This window comes from Cervus canadensis, chromosome 12 (genome assembly GCF_019320065.1).
Source record: "Cervus canadensis isolate Bull #8, Minnesota chromosome 12, ASM1932006v1, whole genome shotgun sequence".
In the NCBI taxonomy this organism is placed as follows: domain Eukaryota; kingdom Metazoa; phylum Chordata; class Mammalia; order Artiodactyla; family Cervidae; genus Cervus; species Cervus canadensis.
The window spans coordinates 8,873,032-8,898,988 of NC_057397.1; the positions used below are offsets into that span (position 1 = coordinate 8,873,032).

Consider the following 25,957-nt stretch of genomic DNA (forward strand, 5'->3'; position numbering starts at 1 on the left):
TATTCTGCTGGCTGTCTTGCCAGCCTGTAGATCAATTATTTCCGGTTTATGGACAACATACCCAGGATGCTGCTAGAGTCTGCAATGCCCCATTGGTTTGTCTCTGCCTCCCCCGCCCGGGGACCAGCGTCAGAAGCCTGAGGTGCTGTGATGGATGGTTCTGGCCAAGGCAGGAAGCAAATGATGCTCTTGCCAGCCGAGGGCTCATGGCACCGGGGCGGTGGGGGGGCCCCTGGGAGGTGTGGACGGTGCTGCAGGCACCAGAGGGGCACTGCTGGCTGAGAGGCCGTGGGCTCTGCCTCTGCCCAGGCTATGACTCTCCCAAGCTGTGTGTTCCCAGGAACGTGTCCTAACCTCTCTGGGCCACTAACTGACTACTCCACTGCTTCACGGGCTTGGGGTAAGGATCAGTGCAAAAACTGGGCATCCTGTGTACACATTACCATGGCACAGGCTCCCCACGGGCCGGGCTGTTTGATCCAGAACCTCTATGCTTGTGCTCATCTATCTCAGCCTCAGGCAGCCCTCAGTGGGAGCTTGGCTCTGCTTTACCCGGGTTCCTGGGTACAAGCAGCCGGTGTCCTGGACTCAGGCCCGGACCCGGCATGTCTGAGCCTTGCCTTCCCCAGGCAGGGCCGCGGAAGCCGAGCCGCAGACACACCAGAAGCCACCCCGCCTGGACGCTGCCTGTTCTCCCAGGAGCTGGGGTGGGGCGGGGCCCTGCCTCCTGGGGCTCCTGGTCACAAGCGCCTAGCAGCTGGCTCCGGACACACGGCAGAGCCCCCAGAAATGCGGGCTCCTCCTTCTCCCCTCGGCCTCTGCCCTGCGCTCCTTCCCGTGAAAGGCTGCAAGTCACACACCTTCCCGGCACTTCTCAGGGACCCTGGGCAGCAGGCCAGGAACACGGCGGCCGCCCATCCTGGGAAGAGAGGAGGGAGGCTCCAGGCCTTGGGGGACTGGGTGCTGCTTGCGGTCACCCAGCTGCCAAGTGGGAGACCTGAGTTGAATCCACACCTCCTACCGATGAAGGAGCCCCAGGAGCGACTCTGGAAGCGACCAGACTCCTCCTTCCATGTCTCCAGCCTGGCCCCTGCCTTCTTCCCTGGAGCCTGATTTTACAGCATGAGCAGACCGCCCCATTATTTAATAAAACTGTCAGAACCACTGATTTGTGCAAGGCACATGGCTCTCTCCTTCTCTCACTCTTTTCTTTCCAGATTCAATAAACCCTGAAGTTGTTCCAAGAAGACAGGAGAGTGATGGGAAGTATCAATGACACGTGAGAAAATGGGGCCATGCAAGCAGGACGCCCTTTGCCTGCAACAGCCCACCGGGACCAGGTAAAGCACCCCCACCCCAGGAAAGGTCAGGCAGCTGCTCAGGGCAGGGAAAGTGGGCTTGGGCAAGGGCTGACGCTCACAGGAAGCCCCATCCCACCCCCCACAAGGGGTGGGAGGAGCTGCGGAGGGTGGGCACAATCAGGGGAGACCTTCTGGAAGAGGAGACTCCGAGACCACATCTTGAAGCATGAGCAAGAGTTCCGCCTTGGAAAAGGGCACAGGGATCGCACCCCAGGGGGACACTGAGAGGGCGGGGCCGCGTGCAGCAGAGCGGACACTGGGGTGACAGCGTGCGGCGTCTGGGCCGGAGCCTGTCCTGGGCCTGCTGCCGAGATGAGGTCCTCGATGTCCGTCTTGGGGCCTCACGGGCCACAGGAATCTCAGGAGGGAAGCCACCCTTAGCCACAGGCGCTGGGCCCGGGGAAGGGGCAGTGGGGAGCCCTGGTCACCCAGAGGGCAGAACCCCCACCCGCAGGCTGTCCTGGCTGCCGTGCACCCAGGCCCGGCAGGTGCCTCGTGGGTCCTGCCCTATAGCAGCTCCCGGCCCATGTGGTGAGGGCTCAAAAGGGTGATTGCCCGGCCACCTGGCGCCCCAACCTGTAATCACAAGGGCCTGCGAGGGGGAGGCAGGAGCCAGGGTGATGGTGAAGCAGAGACGGACTGATGCTCAGGGGTGCAGGGCCCCCAGGAGCTGGAACATGCGAGGAAACGTCCCAGAGCCTCTGAGGACCCAGCCTTGCCAGTGCCCAGACGTCAGACCCTAACACCCACTCACTCTGGGATTCCTGACCTCCGGAGCCGTAACAAGTGAACAGACATTGGCTCTTGTCACCAAGCTGGGGGTGATTTGTGACAGCAGAAACAAGGAAACCAGCACCAGGGCTTTGCTCCTAACTTCACGCCTCGACTCTGTTCTTCCTGAAGGTCTCATCACAGACTCCTCCAGCTGTGGGGCTGGGGAGGGACCCCTGCCCTGACATGGGGGCCCAGGGCCGAGGACGCCGAGCTGCCACGCCGAGGGCCCGCGGCCCCGCCAAGGCCTCCACCGCCTCAGCATTGCTGGCAATGACTAGGGGCTTCCTGTTGAACGTTAAAGATATTTTACACGGGAGATTTAATATGGAACATTAAGAACCATTGAGATCACTCATATCAATTGAAGATATAATAATTGAACCCCATAAAGATTGCTGAGAAGCTGGTGGAGCTGTAAGGAGAGACATGAAGAGAGATGTATGGGCCCCCGTTCCTCTGCCCGCGCCCCCCACCCCGCCAGAGGTGCTCATTAGAGATGCTGGTGGGGCCTCCATCAGCGACACAGGCCTCAGCCGGGAGAGGGGCCCAGGGCTCTAGTCTCAGAGGAGCCTGGGCCGATCCAGAAAGTCCTGTGCATCTCATGGTATTCTCGGTTAAATATTCGGCTAAGAGGTGGAGCAAAGGCGCCGAGGGGATTAGAAATCCAATCTCGTGTGGCCTGCATTCCATCTCAGTGCTGTGCTCAGGGCCGCGGTCACGGATGCAGAGTGAGCCCTGACCCTGGTCCCACTCCAACCATGACCCTGGTCACGCTGACCCCTTGTTTCTCTCCCAGGCGGGTCTCGATCCCAGAGACGGAGACCATCCCTGACCCCCGCCCCATTCATACATTCAGCCCCTCCCTGCATGCAGCCTGGCTGGCTCTGCTTGTCTCTAGAAGGTTCCATGCCCTCGGGGAGATTGGTCAGGGGGAGACAGCTGGGGCCACAGTCAGCCAAGTGACCTGAGACATCTTAGCAGGTGGCCTCACCCCCCACTTCCTATCCCCAGCTCTGACCCCGGGGGCCTCAAGTCTTTGCGTCTCTGGGAGTGAGGCCCTCAGGCAAGCCAAGCCCTGCTCCTGGGTCTCTCCTCACTGACCCTCTGTGTGGGTGCCTGTCCTGATCTGAAATATGCCAAGGCCAAGGTCACAGAGACCAAGCACTGGGGCTGAGCTGGGACCACCCCCACCCTCGCCAACCGTGTGTCACCCTCACCGGCTCAGGGAGGGAGGGGGCACAAGTCAGCCTGGCTTTGAAGTCCTTGTCTGCGTCTTCGCTGTGTGGCACAGGGGAGGCCACATGACCTCTCTGATCCTGGCCTGCCCGGCAGCAGGGGGATCATGGTGCCGCCAGACTGCTGGGTGTGAGGGTCATCAGAGGGGACCCAGCTGACCCCCAGCAAGTACCTGGAACATGCAGCCCTCTGATGTGGAATCTTCCAGGTCCCTGGGGCCCGGGTGTGAATCCAGGAGTGGAAATGGTGCTGGGTGAACAGCCGGTGCCCCAGCCACCCGGCCTGAAAGTCCTTCCAGGCTCATAAATCTGCCCCATTCCCCTCAAGCTGACACCCAGCCCAGCTGCCTGCATGATCCAATATATTTCATTTACAAGCTGGTCTATTACCCAATTCATAACCGATCTGTCACCCTGAGGGATCAATGCGCTCACGGGGCGCCACATACATAACACCTGGAGTGTAATTGGGTCCAGGCTCCCTGGCATCTCTCTGCACTGTGCACTCCCCTCGGGAGCCGTCGCCACCCTCACCCCCAGCCTGGGGTGGAAGCACAGAGAAGGGGCTTCCTGGCTCCAGCTCATGGGAATCTAGTGTGATCTTAGGAGGACTTCCATGGTCCTGAGCAAGCTGGGTCACTCCCATCCCTGGGGGGGCCTTCCTTGCATTTTCTTTTGATCCCCACTGATCAGGCCTCTGGGCCCCCTCTGCCAGTCTCCAAGGCCTGGGGTCTCATACCTACCCCTGTGATGGGCACTTACTCTCTGGCCCAGGGCCACATTCATCAAGTACATTCCTCGATGCGCTAACATCAGCTGCTCAACACTTTTAGAGAAAGGAATTCTCTTCCCATTTTACAGAGAAGGATGCTAAGGTTGAGAGGCTTTCCCCGGGTGGCGTGTGAGAGCTGGATCTGAGTCCATGCCAGGACGCCCAGCCGGGCCCTGACCGCCTGCACTGAGATGACTCTGACCCTCCTCCCCACGGGGTCAGCAGGCCAATGGCCGAGTGAGCGTGGGCCCCCAGCGAAGTGAGACTGAGCTTTTCACAGGAGTTTATGTTCAATGGGGGCGCCGTCTCCTGCAGGGCAGCCTATCTAGGGAGAGAGACCTGGGTGACTGGGCGCAAGCCTGCTGCACGCCCAGCTGTGGCCCTGCCGCTCTGGCCTACACGTCCAGCTGATTGCCCAGCCCACAGGCTCCGCCACCCCGCTGGTGGCAGCTCCAGCGAGCTCCGCGGTGGCAGGCTGGGCACCCTCCCCACCCGACCTTCCTGGAAGCCTGTGCGGCTGACCTCCAGGGGCCGAGCTCAGCGCGGCTCATGCCTCCCCACCCCCTTTCTCGCTTCTCTGTTACTGATTCTCCTTTTCACAGGCGTGGCTCCCTGATGGAAACGGCGTCCCGCCTTCTGCAAGGATTCACATATCCCTCAAAAAGCAGGAAGTCCCTATCGTGTGAGAATGTCTCCGCAGAGGCAGGGCAGAATGGGGCTGTCGGACTGGGTTTCCTCAGGGACCTGATCTACGGGCACCTCCATTCCCAGAGTGCCAAACAAACCCGCTCGAGGCCCGGGGAGCCGTCCATCTGCCCAGCGCCAGGACGGCAGGGGCGGAGGGCACACTGGGGCCGGAGGCCGGGTCTGGGCCCCCAGCCTCACCTCCATGTCTGTCGCAGGCAGGGGACTAGGCCCTGCTGCACGCACAGGTGAGGGTCACCTGTCACCCATGAAAGGCCACACAGACGTCCTTCATCACAGCTAAGAGACAGACCTGGACTGGGGGAGCTAAGTGCTCCGGGCTCCAGTCGGGCGGGCTGGGCCTGAGCGAGGACACCCCCACGTCAGGCTCTGAGGATGGACACACACATGCACATACACAGGCACACACAGCCACTTACACACAGAGACACACCCAGAGGGTGTTGGCATGTTCAAGCGGGTGGCCATGGGGTCACGGAGCTTCCCAGGTGGCTCAGTGGTGAAGACCCCCCACCAATGCAGGAGACCTGGGTTTGATCCCTGGGTCAGGAAGAGCCCCTGGAGAAGGAAATGGCAACCCCCTCCAGTATTCTTGCCTGGAGAATCCCATGGACAGAGGGGCCTGGCAGGCTACAGTCCACAGGGTCACAAGAGTAGGACAGGGCTGAGTCACTAAGCGAGGGGTGACGGCCTCTCAGGCCCTGCCGGCCTCAGCAGCAGGTCACCACCTGGCTGCCTGGGCACCTGGGGACGCTCCCTCCAGCGAGGGCAGGCTGAAGGTGTTCAGGCCCAGTCAGCCAGCACAGGGTGCATGAGGGGCTCTGGGAAGGCTCCCCCTGCCCCAGCAGCCCACCTGGCAGGCCCCGGGGGAAGCAGAGGCAGGCGTCCCCAGGCGGGCAGCAGCCCAGAGGGAGAAGATCCAACCCCTGCTCCAGCGCTGCCCGGGGGCCGGCACTTGGCAAGTTCACAGCCCACGTGGTCCCTCTGAGCTTCGATGTCCCTCCTGGCAAGCTGGGTGGAGTGCCCACCTGCACCCCGAGTTGGCCCCAGGGCAGACCCCAGAGTGGATGGTCCCCCTGGAGCCTGTCATGTGTCAGGACTAGAAAGGAGGAGGCCGGGGACAGTAGGGTGGAGAGGCGGGGAGAGAGGGCGCCTCTCACAGGTGGAGAAACCGAGGCCCAGAGGGGAACAGAGGTTTGTTCAGGAGCACCCAGCAGGAGCGAGGCGCTGGGAGACGGAGGGAGGGGGTGGGAGCGCCTTCCCGCTCCCAGGCGCCCCATCCTGAGCTCCCATCCTGGTGATGATGGGAGATGCCTTTTGTGGGACGTTCAGGGCCTGGCCTGGGCGGTCTGAAAGGGACATGGGGCCACGGGGCCAGAGCCCTGGGGGCCGGCAGCGCCCAGCACGGCCTCTGCCCAGAGCCATCCATTATCCTTCCGCAGCTGAGGAGGAGGATCGCGAGGACAATTAGTCTCAGAATTACCGGTGGAGGAGAACGTTAAGAGGAAAATAAATTAAAAAGAAATCCATTCGAGCTGTAATTGTAATACAGTGTATCATAGTCAATTGAATCACAAATACAAGCTGGTCCCTTGTCAACTGATTTCAGCAAGTAAACAATTTGGGTATTTAAATTGGAAATTCACCGCAACGGGAGTGGGATTTGGTTCAAGGAGAACTAAAACTTCAGGTCGAAGTTGGCTCTGGTCTCCAGTGCTGGTTGACCTGGCGACTCTGCACTGGAGGGAGTGGACACATTCCTGCCCTGCCTGCCACTTGGGGGTCACCTCCTCGGGACGCCGTCCTAGCCTCCAGCCAGAGCACATGGCCACCTGCTCTGGGCCACCTTTGTTCCTAGGTACTTCCGCCTCTGCCCATGCTTCCCGCAGCAAGCTGGGGCTTCTCTGTCACATGGATGAATCCCCCTCCACACTAGGGGCTTCCGGCGGGCAGGGGTCCTGGTTTACTTCCTGAACCAAGCCCAGGTGAGAGGGCAGTACTTGGACCATGCAGTTATCGAGAGAATAATTGGGTGAGTAATGGCTGAGGGGATGGACGGGTGGAAGAATGGATAGACAGGTAGATGGGTGGGTGGATGGATAGGTGGATGGGTGGGTGGATAGATGGATGGATAGATAGGTGGATGGGTGGGTAGATGGATGGATGGGTGGATAGGTAGGTGGATGGATGGGTAGGTAAGTGGATGGATGGATGGATAGATGGATAGGTAGGTGGATGGGTGAGTGGATGGATAGGTGGATGGGTGGGTGGACGGATGGATGGATGGATGGATAGGTGGATGGGTGGGTAGATAGATGGATGGATTGATGGATGGATGGATGGATGGGTGGATGAATAGGTAGGTGGATGGGTGAGTGGATAGATGGATAGATAGGTAGATAGGTGGATGGATGGGTAGGTAGATGGCTGGGTGGGTGGATAGATGGATAGGTAGATGGATAGATAGGGTGGGTGGATAGACAGGTAGGTGGATGGATGGGTAGGTAAGTGGGTGGATGGATGGATGGATAGATGGATAGGTAGGTGGATGGGTGAGTGGATGGATAGGTGGATGGGTGGGTGGATAGATGGGTAGGTGGATGGATGGGTGGATGGATGGACAGATGGATAGGTAGGTGGATGGGTGAGTGGATGGATGGATGGATAGGTAGGTGCATAGGTGAGTGGATGGATGGATGGATAGATGGGTAGGTAGGTGGATAGATAGGGTGGGTGGATAGGTAGGTAGGTGGATGGATGGGTAGGTAGGTGGATGGGTGAATGGATGGATGGATGGGTGGGTGCAGAGCGGCTGGAGAGATGTGTGAACAGCTTAGCAAGACTGCTGGATGTTTCTGAGCTAATCAAGACAAGCGGCCACTTCGTTGAGAAGCGCCTTTCTTACTCCAGAGCCTCTTACTTCCAAGCAAGAAACTGTTTTCAGAGCAAAGCAATGCCTGTTGCCTAGAGGATTTACTGGTCTCCCCATCCCCCTAAGCAGCTGGCCTTGAGCACAATGAACAACCCCTGGACGATCCCTCCAGGAACAGCGCGCAGGAGGAGGGGTGCGGTCCTGCAGGGCGGGGCATCTGCAGGAGCCTGTGGAGGTCATGCCTCTCCAAGTTACCTCCCCCACAGGGTCACACCATGTCCACCCCAGGGTCTGCCTGAGCGGGCACCAAGGAGGACTGTTCCCCTGGTGGTCACAGCACTGGCTCTGCTGCAGTGAGGCTGACCAGCCACATGTCCAGGGCTACTGAATTAACAGGCGGAGAGGACATGGGAGCCGTGCCCAAGGGCGAGAGATCTGAGGGTGGGGGTAGGGCAGAGAGGACAGAGCCCAGAGGGGGTCCCGGAGCACCGTGTGTTCCCATGATGCCCACGGCAGGCAGGCCTTCCCCGCTCTGATGAAGAGTGAAGTCACGGCACAGCGAGTGAAGATGGAAGTGAAGGGGATGGGGGCAGGGTGTGCTTTCCAGAGACGGCCATGTTGCCCCTCTTCCCAAGAGGTGACATCTCCCTCCCTCCCCATGAACTTGGGTGGGCTCAGCTTTGCTCACTGCAGTCCCAGTGATGCTGTGTGACTTCGGAGATGAGGTCTCAGACTAGGATGCTGTTTCTGCCGGGCTCTCCCTCTGGGGATGCTCCCTGGGACCAGCGGCCAGCCGTGCAGAAGCCCGGGCCACAGGGAGGGGCCACATGCTGGCGTCAGGCCGGCAACCCCAGCTCGGATCCCAGTCGACGGCAGGCATTGACCGGCAGGCCTGCAGCTGAGCAAACCTGCAGGTGATTCCAAACCAGGACCAGAGACGAGCTGTCCCCGCAGGGCCCCGGCCTAACGGAGGGTCAGTGGCATTGTCGGGGGCTGTTTTGTTCCACGGTCATGACAACTGCTACAGGCACTAGCTGAGCCTCCCGGCTCTGCTGTCTGTTTAACAAGTTCCCTCCATGTTTTCTACTCCCCCTGCCCCAACACCGCATCACTCGGCTGCCTTAGAGGAGGCTGTGCTGCTTACAGAGTCCGTAAGCCGCGTGGCGATGGCCTCACGGCAGCGCTAGAAAACATCTGAGAGCAACGGTGCCTGGTGGGCAGCCCCTCAGGGAGAGGAAGGCACTCTGTCTTTAATTTTGTCTTCTGCTTGGTTTGGTTGTGTTTGGTTGTCTGCCTGAGTTGTGTCCTGGGAAGTGGAGAAGTTGCTGAGATTGTGTGTGGTTGACAGTGTACATGCGGAGTGTAAGGGCTCCTTGGACGCGGCGCCCCCCCTAGCCTGGCTCAGCGGGGGGCCTCGCAGGTTTGTGGCTCAGGGTCCAAGGGGCCTGAAGTGCCGGGTCTGGATCCTGGGCAGGGGGTCCCCACAGCAGGGTCCTCTCGGGCTTCTGCGGCAAGCTGGGAGCAGGCACGGCATGGCCAGCGCAGGTGGAGCCTGAGCCCCAGCCTTGTGCAGGCCTGGCTCCCATCACCCTCCCACTGGAGGCTCTAACAGTCCCATTCTACAGACGGGAAACTGAGGCTCGGGGGAGGGAGCTGTGAGTGCCCCTGGCTGGGCTGTGACCGATGTTGAACAAACACCTCTCTTCCACCAACTCGGTGCTGAAGCCAGGTTCTTCCCAGCACCCACATGCTCCCCAAGAGGAAAGTTCAATGCAGCCAGCCTCTGGCTTCCCATGACTCGCGTCTGGCCTGGAGACATGGAGACTGGTTCCAAGTCTGGCTCTGCTGCCACGTGCTGTGGAACTTCAGGGAGACTGGTCTCTCTCTGGGCCTTCCCAGGAGAGGAAGGGACAGGGCGGGGGTGCTCCCCCCATCCTGCCGGCTCCGGGAGGGCACAGTGGGTACCGCCAGTCATCGCGGCCCCAGCCCATTCTGTGCGGGCACCAGATGGGCACCCGCTGGCCGGCTGCTTGCTGCCTGCACCCAGATGGCTGGCCCGGCTCTCGACCTCCCTGCCACTCCGGACAGCAGGAGCCCAAGGTCACCCTGACGCGTCACTCTCCAGCGGGGAGGCTCGGAGTCCAGCCAGGTGGTGGCCACTGCTGCCGTCAGCCCTGCCCCGGGCGCCCTCCTCCTGGCCCCGTGCTGCCCTCAGCCCATCCACGCCAATGCCTTGCCCTGGAACACCTGCTTCCCCCAGGGTCAGCAAGCGGTGCCGGCGGGGCAGCAGCGGGTGCTGGAGTCCCGGCAGCCTGCACCCCCCCACCCCCAGACGCTCCAAGGTCGGGCGGCCGAGAGTGAGCAGAGGCAGCGCCTGTGCAAGCAAGCCAGGGCCCCCGGGCTCGGGCGGCCAGGCGGGGCGCGGGGGGCCGGCCAGCCGTCTCCTGCTTCTCCATCCCCATGCCCAGCCTTGCCCCACCCCGGGCGGCCCTGCCCCGAGTGCCTCCCCTCTGCGGCCCACCCCCAGCCTGGCTAGCAGAGCTGGGCTGTGCACTCACACGTGTGGCCCTCCCGGCCCCTGAAGGCCCGAGGCCTCGCACCTGTGGCCGGAGGTGTAAAATCCAATTTGCGGCCAACACCACCTCCTCCAGACACCCCGGGCCTGAGCAGCCAGCGCCCTGTGGCTGCAAAGCTGAGGAAGTGGCTGCCTCCCCGCCTCCCCGCCTCCACAGCCTGTCCTGCCGCCGTGCCCACACCGCCACGGGGTCACATTTCCCAGGCCCTGGGGAAGATAGTGTCGAGAAACGCAGAGCTTTGCAGGGTCATCCAACCTGAAGCTGTCTTTGGGGCAAAGCGGCTGGGGTCTGGAATGCTTCAGACCCTCTACAGTGGAAGAAGGACTTGGGGGGTGGGGATGGGAGGCTGGAGGATGAGGGGCCACTGAGCAGGAAGCAGCCTCCTGCAGACCCTTCTGGAATTCTGAGGCCGTGGGCTTTGCCTGTCCTGGGGGCCTGGTGTGTGCAGCCCCCAGCCCACAAGGTCCTGAGCTCTATGGGGGCCAGGGAAGGGCAACGCTGAGTCCTGCAGTGAGGGGCCGGGGTCTGCCTGCACCCCCTCCCCACGGCGGGCAGGGCCGTCTCCCGCCCTCTCCCACCCGCAGAGGCCGGGCGCTCCCAGTGGCCTCTCTGGCTGCAGCCCCTCCTGTGTAGGAATGCCTCCCCCATGCCTCACTCCTGCAGAAGAGGGGGACCCATGGTCAGCCTGAGCTGGGCTCTTTCTACCCGGGGCCCCCTTCTCTGTGCCCAGCCCCCGGCCGGGCGCCTGGAGGCAGAGAAGCTGTGACATCACTTCGGGAGCTGGAGGGGCCACAGAGCTAGGTGGGGGCTGCCCGCTGGTCCTCGGGGAGGACGGGGCAGGCCGCGGCTGAGCTGGGCTCCCACAGGCAGTGGAGGCCCTCCCCCATCTCGCATTTCCTGCCCACGCGGCCATCTCACCCCGCACTCACACACTCACACACGCCCCCACCACCCCTCCCACCCCACGCAGCCCAGGCTCCATCTCTGGGGTCTCAGAGCCGGAAGCTGCCTCCCGCTGACGGATGACAGATGGGGATCAGCGCCCCTGTGGCTGGCTCTGATGGCAGTTTATTGGGCGGCTTAGCCAGGGGCCGGCACAGAGGCTGGGGGTCGGCACACGGCAGGCGGCAGGCAGGTGCGAAGCTCTGCGGGTCCATGCAGGCCAGGCGACATCATCAGCCTGCAACACAAGAGGCTCCGTCAGCTCCTGGCGAGACAGCCGGGCTCAGCTGCGGCAAGAGCAGGCGAGGAGGAGGCCCGGGCACCAACGGTTCCCAGGCCTGGGTCTCCCCCGCACGCCAGCCTCCTGGGGGAGCCGAGGGCTCCCCCTTGGGCAGGGCTGTTGGAGCTGGGGTCCTTGTCCCTGCACCCCTGGGGCAGGAGGCTGGGTGGTGAGTCACAAGGCAGCAAGGAGGGTGGGCCCTGACGGCCAGCCTCCATCTCGCAGGTGAGACGGCAGAGGTCCCGGGAGGGGAGACGCCGTGGCCACGGTGCCGGCGCAGGCCCCTCCCCCCAACCCAGGTCAGGCTTCCCCAGACCTCGCTGCCCTCCCTCCACCCCTGCCCAGCCCGTCCTCACCCGCGAGTCTGGCCTGGCTGCCCTGCTCTCTCCTACCTCCAAAGCCACACACCTGGCACTTTCTCGGCGCCTCCTGGCCCCCGGCCTCTCCCTTCCGGGACGTCACAGCCGGCCAGCCCCTGCGGCCCCGAGGGCCCCACTGACCGCCACCGCCCCCCTGCAGTGCAGCCCGCACGTCCTCCTCAGAAACACAAGGACTGTGGCCACGCGCGTGTGCACAGGCTGGGGGCCCCCCCACCACCCTGGAGCCGCGAGCCAGCGGGTGAAGGGCAGCTCCTCAAAGGGCACCTCTTAAGGCGGCCCCAGAGCGCACTGTTGAAAATCACAGCCCGCCAGGCGGGCACTGCCCAGGCCCCTGCAGAAGCCCTGAGGAACGGGGCCGCCCCCTCTGCCGTGCCCAGGCACCCCTTGCACGTGGAGGTCTCCAGGCGCGTGCCACCTCCCTCGCCTCCCCACAGCCCCTCTGAAGACCACAAGAACTGCTGCTGGTCTGTGCTTCCATCCCTGCTGAGCAAGCTTGCCTGCCCTTCTCCCGGAGGGAATGCTGAGTCCCAGGAAGCGGGGGAGGCCGGAGGGGAGCAGCGGTCACTCCCCAACCCCCCCCAGACGCCGGCCCCAAAGAGTGACCGAGGCTCAGCCCACATGGGCACCCTTCAGAGCTGCGCCTGCCTCAGCCCCCTCCCCAGAGAGCCTGTGTGTCTCCTCTGCGTCCTCACCCGCCTTCCCGTCCCCGCACCCCACCTCTGTGCCTGTCACCTCCTCCCCACGCCCCCTCCCAGGAGGCCCTCTCAAAGCCGGCTTCACGGGAGACCCCGTCCCAAGAGCCGGCTGCAGGCTGGGGCCTCTAAGCTCCGTCTCCTGGTTGGTAAAATGGGGCGACTGTCAGCTGGCACCCCCAAGCTGGCTTAGCCCTTCCTGGAAGCCTGGGCACAAGCTCTGGCTGGCAGGATGGTGGAGACTCAGCACCGCCCTGCTGACCCCCAAGCCCGGGCCTGTGCAGACCCCACCCTGCCCTCTGCAAGCGCGTCTCCACCTGCATGAGTGGACTCAAGTGGGGGATCCCTGCACCCAGCACACGGCCCCCACCCCAAGCGCCCTGCCTGCTGCTCCGTCCTCTGCAGGCGGAGCCTCAGCCACACGGCTCTGATGCGAGGCTGCGGAGGAGACCTTTGGATCTGAACAGATGGGAGGCTGACGGGATCTGGAAGGCAATTGGGATGGGAAGCCGCGGCCTGCAGGGCTGAGCTGCCGGCACTGGGATCTCCCCCGGGCTGGGGGTCCGTGGGGTCTCCAGGGAGGGCACACATAGGTCCACGGTGTGGAGACTGGCTCTCAGGGTGCAGGGGCTGGAGGGGGCTGTCTTTCCGAGCTTTGCACGACCCGCAGCCCTGCGCTGCCCCCATCCCTGCTGCACCCTCTTCCTGCCCCAGCTGACCTCCTCAGTTCCCGTCTCCTCAGGGTGGCGTCACCGCAGGGGCCACGGGGGCTTCACACCCCCCCACCTCATCAAGATGGTGCCCGGCTCCTAAGACCCCCAGGGTCTCAGGGACCCTGGGTTGATTTAGACCCATAACCTGCACCTTCCCCACCTCACCATCAACTTCATGCCACAGACACCCTGTGCCTGCCCCATGCTTTCTGATCTCTTACGAGGAGGGTCAGGGCCGGGTCTACAGCCAGGATCAGGCTCTGAGTCAGGTCCATCCCATGACCAGAGTGTGCCCAGGGGCAGGGCTGAGTGTGTGACCAGTGGCAGGGCTCAGAGTGTGACCAGGGTCGGGGCTCAGAGTGTGACCAGGGTCAGGGGTCAGAGTGTGCCCAGGGGCAGGGCTCAGAGTGGGACCAGGGTCAGGGGTCAGTGTGTGACCAGGGTCAGGGCTCAGAGTGGGAGCAGGGTCAAGGCTCAGAGTGGGACCAGGGTCAGGGGTCAGAGTGTGCCCAGGGGCAGGGCTCAAGGGTGGGACCAGGGTCAGTGCTCAGTGTGTGACCGGGGTCAGGGCTCAGAGTGGGACCAGGCTCAGGGCTCAGAGTGGGAGCAGGGGCAGGACTCAGAATGGGAGCAGGCTGCCCTAAGGTCTGTCTGGAGCACCATCCTTTGACTGCCTGGGGCTCAGATCACCCCTGAGCTCCCTGGGCTGTGGGGTGATGGTGAGAGTCCTTCTCGAGGTGCAGGCACCACAGAGGCGGGGCTTGGCTCCCCAGGTCCGGGACGGGGTGGTGCCCAACCCTCAGGTCACTGTCGACATCCCTCAGACGAGTCATTTCTCACCCACTCACCACTCTGCCAGTGGTGCGCCCACCCCCTTGGTGACAGGCAACTTCATCTGCCATGGGGACCCAGGCCCAGACCCCTGGGCCTCCTCCTCCACTGCTGGGCCTGATGCCAGTCTCAGGTGTCCGCTGGCCGACTGACCATCACCCCCTGGACCAAGGCTGCATGTGGGTTAGCCCTGCCCTGGGAGGGAGAGTTCGGGGGCTGAGCAGGAGAGCACCCAGCACAGATACAGTCTGCTGGTCCTCCCTGGTGACGCTCTCTGAATAGCTTATTAGAAATTAATATTTAATTCTCTTCTGTGGATTTAGCTTAATTATTCAATTTATTATTGCAATTACTGAGAAGTACCCAGAAGCAAAACTGCTTGCTTTGAGCAGGGAAACAGTCGGGGGGCAGGGTGGGGCATCCTTGCGAAGCGCAGCTGACCCTCAGAATGCTTGCTTCATACTCTTAGGTTCAGGGGCTCCCCCTGCTCCCCTGAAGTCCTCGTTCTGCAGCAAAGCCCTCTCTCCTCTGTCAGGCGGCTCCCTTCTAAGTGCCTGCCCTGCAAGTGGGGCCTGGAGGCCTCCTCGCAGGGGGTCCCCGAGGGCAGAACCCCACCCGCCGCCTCCTGCGTGGCTCTGGAGAAGCAAGGGGAGGAAAGTGGCCAGGCCCTCACCCGCCACGCTGGGCTGATTGACGGGGCCCCTGCAGGAGCCCCCGTGACTGCACAGCCCTGTGTCGGGGCGGGGACTGTCCCCCCTCACGGGTCTGATACCAAAGCTGTGTGGAGCTGTGGACCTGCTCCCTGCCCCCGGTGGAGACGGTGGGTGGGACCCAAACCCAGGGCCATGCCACCACACAGACGCGCTCTCACCAAACCCTTGGCCTTAGGTGGTGTCCTCCTGCCACCTGGTGAGTGGGGTCGTCACAGTGGACACAGGGCTGGATGGCTCAGTGGCCTGACCCCGGGGTCAAGGTGGGCATGCGGGATGGGGACGGTGCCGGGCTTTGCCCTCCTCCACTCAGGGGCCCTGGCTGGCATCATCAGGTGCCCCCGCTCCCGTCCTGATGTCACTGAGGGCCTGGGGCCCTGGCACAGCCTGGGATTCTGGCACACTCCAGGGATAGTGTGACCCCTGGACAGGTGTGGGCCCCAGAGCCCGGAGTCACAGAACCAAATCTGAGGCCAATGCCAGCTGGGGAAGGGAGGGGGTCAGGGAGAGGGGGACGGTGAGGGCAGGGGCTGCCCCAGGGACATGGAGGGCCACGGCCACCTCTCCAGGAGCTGGGCACACAGGCCTCAGGCACCCCTACCCCCCCATGATGGGAACAAAGGCTGAGGGGCGGGGGTTGAGCGAGGTTTCCAGCCTGGGTTACAGGAGTTATCGGGGAGCCCGAACTCCTGCTTCTGGGGAGGCGTGTGGTCGGGCAGGTTGGCGGCCAGTTCGCAGGAGAGGAAGCCTGCCGCGTCCCCGTGGGCACCTGCGGCATCTGCTCCAGCTGCGGGTCCCAGGGTGGGACTCGAAAGGCTCCATGCCGTTCCACCTCGCCCCCTCCCAGCCGCTGGCAAACGCCGCCACACCATCCACCAGCCCCTCCCGTCTTCGCACCTCTGTGCGGCTGCCAGAACTTTCATGCTTTTGTTCTCTTCCACCTTTGTCCTAGTGGAGGGCATTCCCACTGGCTGGCTGGGCCAGGCCCCCCTCACGTGGCCATCTGCCCAGCCTGGGGGTGCCGAGGGGTGGGGCCATCACATGCAAAGGGAAGGGGGCTTGCTGGGAGCAAACACTGCTTCTGACAAGCGGCCCCAGGAAGCCTGGGGGCCTCCTGAACGCGGCCTGGCCTGGCTCTTGCTGCCGTGCTCCACTGACAGTGACCCCAGGCCTTTGCCTGGCCCGGCTCTTGGCCCCAAGAGCCCACCTCCTTGTTTGATGGAGGAGCCCATACCCAGCTCTCAGTCCTCAGCTCTCAAGAACCACCTCCTCCAGGAAGCCCTCGCTGCAGAGCTGCGCCCCTTCTGGCTTCTACTCTGCTCCTGACAGGTCAGCACCTCAGGGGACTGCCTCTCCCCTGGCTGTGCACTGCGGGAGCAGTGCTGGGTCCGCTTCCCAACAGGAGGGGCGGGGGTGTTCACTGAACCAGACGGAAGCATCGCCGACCTCTGGACTGCTCGGACTTGTGCCCGTGCGTCCTGCCCGAGGCGACAGGGAGGACAAGCCACAGCCCTGCTAGCTGGAGGGCCATGCGGGAACATTAGAGAGAAAAGCCAGCTGAGTCCCAGCTCCACAAACAAGGGCGGGCTCGTGACAACAGCAACACCACTGTGACGGTGACGGCGTGGTGAGGAGACAGCCTGTCACGGAGGCCCAACTCCTCTGGGCCAGACGCCCAGCGGCCTTTGCCGCTGATGCCCATGGTCACTGCAGAGGCAGCACGGACGCCCCTTCATAGATCGGGGCCGCGATGGGGCCACAGCCCCTCCCCCTCCTCCCGCTGCCCCCAGCCTCACCCAGGGGTCTCTGCCCACCTGCCCGCTGACCAGGGGCTCTGGAAGGTGAGTGCTGGGCCCCAGGGGGAGATTTCCATGCATAAACGCCCAGGGAGCCGCGTGACCTCCAGGGAGCCCTCCCAGCGCCCCCAGCTGGCACGCTTACCGGCTGAGGCAGGGCGGGCAGGGCTGCCCAGTGTCACCAGACTGCAGGTGACCAGGCCATCAGGCCTTTCACAGGCTCAGCCTAGAGCGGTCATCTGAGCCACCTTCGCAGGCACGCCCCGAGGACAGCACCACTGACCACCCTGGCCAGGCAGACGACCTGCAGTCCCAGCAGACCTCAGGGTGGCTCAGACCCGAGCTGGAGCCTGGCCCCGCACTCCTGCTCTGTGATCTTGGACGGCCACTTGGGCTTCTGGGCAGCGTTTCCCTGGCATTCCCAACCCCAGAAGGCTCACCCCTCTGTGCTGTTCCCTTCCCGGTAAGTCCCTTCATCTCTCCGTGTGTCGGTTTTCTCCTCTGAAAAATGAGAACACACCAGCACCTCCTTCATGGGGCTGTGGTGAGGACTAAGTGAGGTTCTCCCATGTAAAGCTCCTACTGATGGAGCACAGTTGTTTCCTGCCCACCCGGATGCTACGCTCTGTCTACCACCGCAGCCTCTGGGAAGGGGGAGCAGGCAGCTCAAGGTGGGGTCTGCCCCTCCCTCCTGACCTCACGCATGTGCACACACACACAGATACACACACACAGAGATACACATGTGTACACACAGACACATATGCGCACACACAGATACACATGCACACAGAGATACACATGCACACACAGAGATACACGTGTGTACACACAGACACACATGCACACACAGAGATACACATGTGTACACACAGACACACATGCACACACACAGACACAGTGTACACACAGACACACATGCACACACACAGACACAGTGTACACACAGACACATATGTACACACAGAGACACATGTACACACAGAGACACATGCACACACAGAGAGACACATGTGTATACACAGACACACAAGCACACACAGAGACACGGTGTACACACAGACACACATGTACACACAGAGACACACATGCGCACAGACAGACACACATGCAGATGCACACAGAAACACACACACAACACACATGAAGACACAAGCGTGCACGCACACACAGCTGCAGCTGCACATGTGCACAGAGGGGCCTGGAGATGAAGACCCCACCACTCACTTCCCAAATGGAAATTAATGGCTTTAAGGTCGATATTTCACGGCTTTCAGAAAACATTAAAAACATGATTTGCTATGAGCCTCCATTGAGCCCCTTAAATTTTTGTGCTTGTGAAAAATGCTTCATGGATTGTTGCCCAGATACTGGAATTTCCTATTTGCTGAGGCCCAGCCTTGTGACCCCAGCAGGAGTGGGCAAGGACAAGCCCCTGCTTGCCCTGACCCCCTGCTCCCTCCTCCAGCTGCTCCCACATTCTGCACCAGGCCTTGTGACCCAGAGAGCCCACAGCCCACAGGGACACACAGACAGGTCCAGAGCAAACACAGTTAAACGTGAAAAGAGATCCTGAGGCTGTAGACGCCGAAGTTGCGGGTGCCCAGGAGGACAGAGAGACAGGGGAGCCCCCCAGATTCAAGGACTCAACTTCTTCTACCAGTTCCACCAGCTCCTTCCCCGTAAGAGCCATGGCCAAGACCTGGGCAATCCTGCTGCCAGCCAGTTGTGCCAGGCACCAGGAAACCAGTGTCCCTGCAGCCTGACACCCCGCCCCGCATCTTGAGAAATCACAGGGGTACATGCCCCAGCCATGCTAGGGACTCAGAGCCCCCAGAGCTTCCTCTGTCCGGCTTCTGGGATTGCGTCCCTGAAAACCAAGGTTGACGCCAAACCTTCATCTCTCACATCTGCTTAAAGCAACCGGGCCTGGAGGTACTTCTGGAAACAGCACTTTCCAGAAGGGCAAGGGGGTTGGATACGAGATGAGGCACTGGGGCCAGGAGCTGGGTTTGATCAGGACAGGCACGCTTGCTTCTGCTCCTGTGTCATCTGAGGTCCCTACCAGGGCTGAGGAGGCTCGACCCGGACCACAGACGTGGTCCACACCCCAGTCACACTGTGAGGCTGACCCAGGTCACACTGTGAGGCTGACCCCGGTCACACTCTGAGCCCTGACCCCGGTCCCGCTCTGAGCCCTGGCCCCGGTCACACTCTGAGCCCTGATCCTGGTCACACTCTGATCCCTGACCCCGGTCCCGCTCTGACCCCTGGCCCTGGTCACACTCTGAGGCTGACCCAGGTCACACTCTGAGCCCTGATCCTGGTCACACTCTGATCCCTGACCCCGGTCACACTCTGACCCCTGGCCCTGGTCACACTCTGAGCCTTGACCCTGGTCACACTCTGAGGCTGACCCAGGTCACACTCTGAGCCCTGATCCTGGTCACACTCTGATCCCTGACCCCGGTCCCGCTCTGAGCCCTGACCCCGGTCACGCTCTGAGCCCCGACCTCGGTCACACTCTGACCCCTGGCCCTGGTCACACTCTGAGCCTTGACCCTGGTCACACTCTGAGGCTGACCCCGGTCACACTCTGAGCCCTGATCCTGGTCACACTCTGACCCCTGACCCCGGTCCCGCTCTGAGCCCCAACCCTGGTCACGTTCTGAGCCCCGACCCCGGTCCCACTCTGACCCCTGGCCCTGGTCACACTCTGAGCCTTGACCCTGGTCACACTCTGAGGCTGACCCCGGTCACACTCTGAGCCCTGATCCTGGTCACACTCTGACCCCTGACCCCGGTCCTGCTCTGAGCCCCGACCCCGGTCACGCTCTGAGCCCGACCCCGGTCCTGCTCTGAGCCCCGACCCCGGTACCACAGAGCCTGACCCTGTCACACTCTGAGCCTGACCCTGGTCACACTCTGAGCCCTGATCCCGGGTCACACACAGAGCCTGATCCGGTCCGCTCTGAGCCCTGACCCGGTGCTCTTAGCCTACCCCGGCCCGCTCTGAGCCCTGACCCTGTCACGCTCTGAGCCTTGACCCTGGTCACACTCTGAGGCTGACCCCGGTCACACTCTGAGCCCTGATCCTGGTCACACTCTGACCCCTGACCCCGGTCCCGCTCTGAGCCCCAACCCTGGTCACGTTCTGAGCCCCGACCCCGGTCCCACTCTGACCCCTGGCCCTGGTCACACTCTGAGCCTTGACCCTGGTCACACTCTGAGGCTGACCCCGGTCACACTCTGAGCCCTGATCCTGGTCACACTCTGACCCCTGACCCCGGTCCTGCTCTGAGCCCCGACCCCGGTCACGCTCTGAGCCCCGACCCCGGTCACACACAGAGCCTGACCCTGGTCACACTCTGAGCCTGACCCTGGTCACACTCTGAGCCCTGATCCTGGTCACACACAGAGCCTGATCCCGGTCCCGCTCTGAGCCCTGACCCCGGTCCCGCTCTGAGCCCTGACCCTGGTCCTAGATAAGCCCTCATGCTGCTGTAAACTGAGTGCAGGGGCTCACAGGTGAGCGAGGCTGGCTGGGCTAGGAACGGGGTCCTTCCACTTTGGAGACCTGCAGGTCCTGACCTGCCCCGCCCACACACCCCCAACCCCCAGCCCCCGCAAGGACCTGGCAGAGATGGGCCTGCAGACCTTGGCAGCTGGCAAGAACTGAGCATAGGGGAGTCACAGCCCCAGGAGTCGGCAGAGGTCCTGGGGTGGCCTGGACAGTGGGGGCGGGGGTGATGTCAGGCCGCACCCCCTCCTTGGGAGACCCCTGGAGGGCAGGGCCTTGCCTGACCCACACACACAGAAACGGGCATGTGAGGCTGCAGGTGTCAGGGAGCCCCTCCCTCAGGGCCTGTTTTTTCAGCAGAAGTAATAACCCCCTGCATTTGAATAGAGCCTTTTCCTTCCTCAAAGCACTGTTTTTATTTAGCCATTATCTGCCTTTGTCCTCAGAGCAACTCTGCAGCAAGGGAGAGGCAGACGCAGACGGCAGCCCCTCCACTCTGCAGAAGCCACGCCCAGAGCAGGTGGGCTCCAGGTCCCGCAGACCCCTGCTGCCTGGCCTGCAGGTCACAGAGGGCGCCTGAGCATGACAGGCTGGGGTCTCTCCCGCTTGGTGATGCGCCAGAGATGAGGTGTCCCTACAGGGATGGGCTCAGGGCTCCCCTGGTCCCACAGGGCCCGGGGACATCCACACCCACAGACCCCCGCCCAGATGTCCTGGGGCCTGACTCCCAGCTTGTCTACCAGGGTCTGAGCTGCCCTAGCCCCAGGCCCTCCCCACTGTTCGTCTGTGAGCTGCTAGGACCTGGAGACCCCTCCTGCCCTCTGAGCCCACGGGCCACAAAGGGGCTACTAGCCGGCCGTGTGGCCTGGGTCTCAGCCTCGCCTTCCGTCTCCCCAGGGGATGGGCACGGCTGTGGTCAGGCTGCTCCAGCCAGGGAGCTCACTGGAGGTGGATCATCTGTTCCCGCAGGGTCTGTGCGCCTGGCCCAAGGACGCATCCTTGGGTTCCCTCTCACAGTGGGAGGGGTTCAGGAGTTCAGGGTGCAGCACTGCTTGGCCCTGGGGTGGCGTCACAGCTGGGTGTGCAGGGGAGGGTGGGGCGGGAGGGCTGGGCAGCCCGTGGAGCAAAGGAGAGTGGTGGGGAAAACCGAAGGAGATGAGAGGTGGCTGGAGTGATCGGGAGGCCCGGGTGGAGGGCAGCCCCTCCCTGCTGGCCCCTCAGCGCCGGGTACTATCCCTGCCCAGGGCCCAGGAGCGCAGGCAGCCCCGTCATCATGGGCCCTCACCTCCGGTGACGGAGCCGAGGCTGGGACATGGCAGTGTCCTGCGTGTGACTGCGGGCCTTAAGTCTCCCCTGCTGCATGGTGCTGACGATGACCGTCCCACCATTGTGAGCAGAATGACCCAAGTAGCAGGCATGTCGCCCCCAAGGGTGACACCCGGAGCTCTATCTATGCCCTGGGTTGCCATCACAGATGACCACAGATGGGGTGGGGTGTTCTCCCAGCTCTGGAGGCCAGGACCCAACACAAGGGCCAGCAGGGCCTTAGGCACCTCTGAAGCTCCGGGGAGGGTCTGCTGCCTGACTCTGCTCACCACTGTCCCAGGGGACTGGTCAGTCATGACCTTCTGGAAGTCAGTGCTTACACAGGGGTTTTCAGGAGAGTCTGCCCTGGGCTGTGAGCTCCAGGCACGTGGGCTGCCCTCAGCCTTGTTCACCACTGGTCAGCAGGGCCCAGTCCATGGCTGACACATCAGAGGATGAACGGATGAATAAGTGGACGGGTGGGTGGATCAGGGAGAAGGAAATGGCAACCCACTCCAGTGTTCTTGCCTGGAGAATCCCAGGGACGGGGGAGCCTGGTGGGCTGCCATCTATGGGGTCGCACAGAGTCGGACGTGACTGAAGTGACTTAGCAGCAGCAGGGTGGATCAGAGATGGGGAGATGAGTGGACGGATAAGTGGTGGGTGGTGGATGGGTAAATGAATGGATGGGGGTGGTACAAGGAGAACAGATGGGTGGCGTGGGGGCCGGGATGGCACCTACCCGGGCGGCGTCACTTTCGGACAGAGGTGGCAACAATGAGGACGATGACCAGCAGGACAGTGACACCAGCCGCCAGGAGGAAGCACTTGACCTTGCGTCTCCGGAGCTGGAAAGAGAGACAGAGGCTGTTGTCATGTGTTGAGTTCCTGGCCTCCCATCCTGGGGAGGGATGGGAGTCACAGTGGGCCTGTGACTGGAGTGGGGTGGGCCCACCTGAGGCCAAGGCCCACACAGACCTTGTCCCTTGCAGGGGGCTCTGCTCTGAGATGGCACATACTCATCCAAGAGCCGCTCTGGGCTGGCCCTGGACCCAGGCCCACAGGAAAGGAGGCAGGAGAGCCAGTGAGATACCCGCAACTCCAGAGGTGGCCAGGCCTACGTGTGGCTCCTGGTTTGCCCTCCTCCTTAGCCACATCCCTTCCTGGGACCTTGGATTCTTCTGCAAGTAGAAGACGATGCCATGGACTCCAGGAGACACTTGGAGGAATTAATAAGATGACACATGGCAAGTACACAGCACGGAGTCTGACCAATGCTGGTCGCGAAGTCCTCTGCAGACATATTTCTTATTCCTGCATGCTGCTGTGGTCACTACAAATTTACAACTTGCTGGCCCACCATCAAAGGCCTCAGGGCAGGAAGACACACAGATCGGTGCCAGAGAACTCGTCAGGGAGAGTTCTAACTCTCCCAGTCCTGAATGGAGGGGGTGTGACTCCCCAGGCATGCCAGCTGGTGGGAGGTAAGGGACCAAGGTGGAACCTGGGGCAAAGCGAGAGCTTAGAATAGCCTGGGAGGTCACCAAGCAGTTCAAGAGGGTTAGTGACAAGGCCTCTAACTTCACAAAAGTTAGTGATTTAGGAAGTAAACAGGAGGATGGGGAGAAGAAGGAAGACCGATCCCTGGAAGGACAAAGGCCTCAAGCAGAAGGGGAATTGGAGAGGATGGGGGCAAGACCAGGAGGGGAAACCTCAGAACCTGGCTGTGACGGGACACTCAAGAGAAGGGAAAGAGGTCAAGGATGAGTCCCCCGACAGCTCATCTGAGCCATCAAGCAGATGTTGGCACTGGCCCTGCATTCATCCAATCATTATTGCACTCCTTCCATTCTTCCATCACTCATCCATTCATTCCACTGATCTACCTACCTGCCAGTCCACACACCCATCCCTCCATCTGTTCTTCCACTCATCCATCCACCCACCTATCCACCAACGTGATCACATACACACACACACGCACACACACACACACACACACACACCCATCCCTCCATCTACTCATCCACTTATCCATCCACCCACGTATCCACCCATCCACCAACATGATCACACACACACACACACACACCCATCCCTCCATCTACTCATCCACTCATCCATCCACCCATGTATCCACCCATCCACCAACATGATCACACACACACACACACACACCCCCATCCCTCCATCTACTCATCCACTCATCCATCCACCCATGTACCCACCCTTCCACCAACATGATCACACACACACACACCCCCATCTCTCCATCTACTCATCCACTCATCCGTCCACCCACCTATCCACCCATCCACCAACATGATCACACACACACACACACACACACACACCAATCTATCCACCTTTCTGTCCATCCACTCTCTCAAGGTGGCTCTGGGCTCTAGAGTGGACATTACAGTAGAACGTTGACTCAGCCGTGGGGAAGGGAAGAACCTGGCAGGGACAGGGTAGGCGGGGTCCCTGGAGTAGGCGGGACTTAACTCTGGTTCAGGGTGGTGTCTTAGATCTGCTGGGTGACGGAAGGATGAGCAACGCCCCTCTTCACTGCCTCAGTGCCACTCCAGCCTGATGACCAGCCATAATCAGAACAGCCCTGCCTCCCAGGCCTGCAGACAAGTACTGTCATGCCGTGTCCTGGGCCAGGACTTGGCTCAGAGAGGTTAAGTGACCTGCCCCGGCCTCACAGATGGTATGGTGCTTATCTGAGGTTGGACCTCTCTGCCCCGCTGCCCAGCTATCGTCACAGGTCACACTGCTGCCCTGACATGCCAGTTGTGTGGGGGAGGGGCTGGGATGAATCAGACGCAGCCTTCAGGGAGCCCACAGCTGGGGGTGGAGAGGTCAGAAGCCCACAGCCCTCCTGGCAGGGAGCGGCTCCGAGGAAAGGGGCTCCAAGCCAGAGACCCTGCAGGACCCTGGACAGCGCCGCGGTCCGTGTGCAGCAGGACAGCCCCCTTTCAGAAACGTTGCGTGTGCCCAGCATCTCCCTGGGGCTGTGTGGACTCAGCGCCTCCCCGACACTGACCGGCAGGTCCTGTCGACACGTCTGCAGACAGAGAGCTGCCAGCTCACGAGCTGCAGTTCAGGATTCCAACCCGGCGCCCGTGGCAGGCCTGCGTGTACACTCCACGCCCCCCACAGCAGGGCCGATGGGCACTGCAAGCTCTCAGCACCCCTCGCACACCCAGGCCCCCACACGAGGACTGATGGGGACCATCTGCGGGAATGTGGACGCCCGTGAGAAACACAGCTGTCAGGGTCAGGCAGGGCTGGCTTCCACAACCTGCCTGTGTGTGGCTGGGGCACACTGCCCGCCTCCCAGGCTCCAGACAGTCACAGCACATCACAGTCCCAGCTTTCTCATCCATGTGGCCCAGGCAGAGCCCAGCTGGGACCGCCTGGCCTCATGCTCACAGCCGGCAGGAGGGGTGTCTGTGCCCGGCCCGCCCGGATCAGCCTTCCCAGACCCTCAGGCTGACCCCGAGCTGGACAGCAGCTGAGCGCCTGCGTGGGTTCCATCTATGCCAGGCCCATGCCTCCCTGGTGCCCCTTTGTGCACCCTCCACACCTCACCACCAGGTCAAACAGAGCAGGGGAAGGGAAGCAGCGGGCTGGGAGCCACGGCAGCAGCCCAGGCACCTGGCTGGAGGGAGAGTGGCCCCAAGAGCAGCAGGACAGGTCACCGGGGGGAACGGGGGCGGCAGGCAGCATCCCCGGGCCCTGCCAGCCCCGCCAGCCTCCAGTAGGCCTGCCCCTTCTTGTCCCTCCCCTCCCTGCAGCGAACCATGCTGGGTCTCCCATCCGACTTCAAGGGGAAGAGGCGGGCAGGCAATGACAGGCGGGCCGGGGGCCGCCAGATGCTCAGGTGAGGACAGATGGAGGAGCAGAGGCAGGCTTTGACGAGATGCACTGCGGTCCCGGCCCCTGGGGCCCCCTCCCATGGCACAAGGCAGAGCCCCGTCACCCCCCAGCCTCTGCTCAGCCCCCGGCACCTGCAGCCTCGCCCGCAGGGATGGAGGCGGCTTCTGCAGGGCTGGGCTGGATCGCCGAGAGCTGCAGGGCTCAGCCCAGCCTGGCCCCAGCAGTGGGGTAGGGGCTGGCCCTGGGGAGGGGACAGAGGCCACACTGGGCTCCCCCAGGAGCAGCCGGTGAGATGACAGCCCCTCCAGGAGCTCGGGGAGCAGGAAGCCACCCCAGACACCACCTTGACTGATGGGCTGACCTTTCTGGCTCCCAACGGAGGTGTCCTGACCACATCCATGACCTTCCAGTAAAGCGTGGAGGAGACATCCTTAGGAGGCATGATGAGATTTCCTGTTAACACCACTGCATCCAACAAGGGAGACGGGCCTGGAAGGGCCCCTCGAGGTGCTAAGAACTGGCACACCTTTTTTGCATGGAGCTAGAACCCTGGAGAAGGAAATGGCAACCCATTCTAGTACTCTTGCCTTGAAAATCCCATGGACGAA

At 62.2% G+C, this 25,957-nt stretch overlaps 1 protein-coding gene across 2 annotated transcripts in view; it reads right to left on the reverse strand.

Annotated features, from left to right (window-relative positions):
- Nucleotides 1-11,339: 11,339 nt before the first annotated feature.
- TSNARE1 (t-SNARE domain containing 1) overlaps nt 11,340-25,957 on the reverse strand; it is a 115,075-nt gene continuing 100,457 nt past the window's right edge. For both annotated transcript variants that reach the window (XM_043483429.1, XM_043483426.1), the window contains 2 exons: nt 22,207-22,312; nt 11,340-11,475 (listed from right to left, as the gene is read on the reverse strand). In XM_043483429.1, coding sequence (XP_043339364.1) covers nt 22,217-22,312 — 96 coding nt within the window. In that variant the 3' untranslated portion in view covers nt 11,340-11,475; nt 22,207-22,216. The remainder of the gene's footprint in view (nt 11,476-22,206; nt 22,313-25,957) is intronic.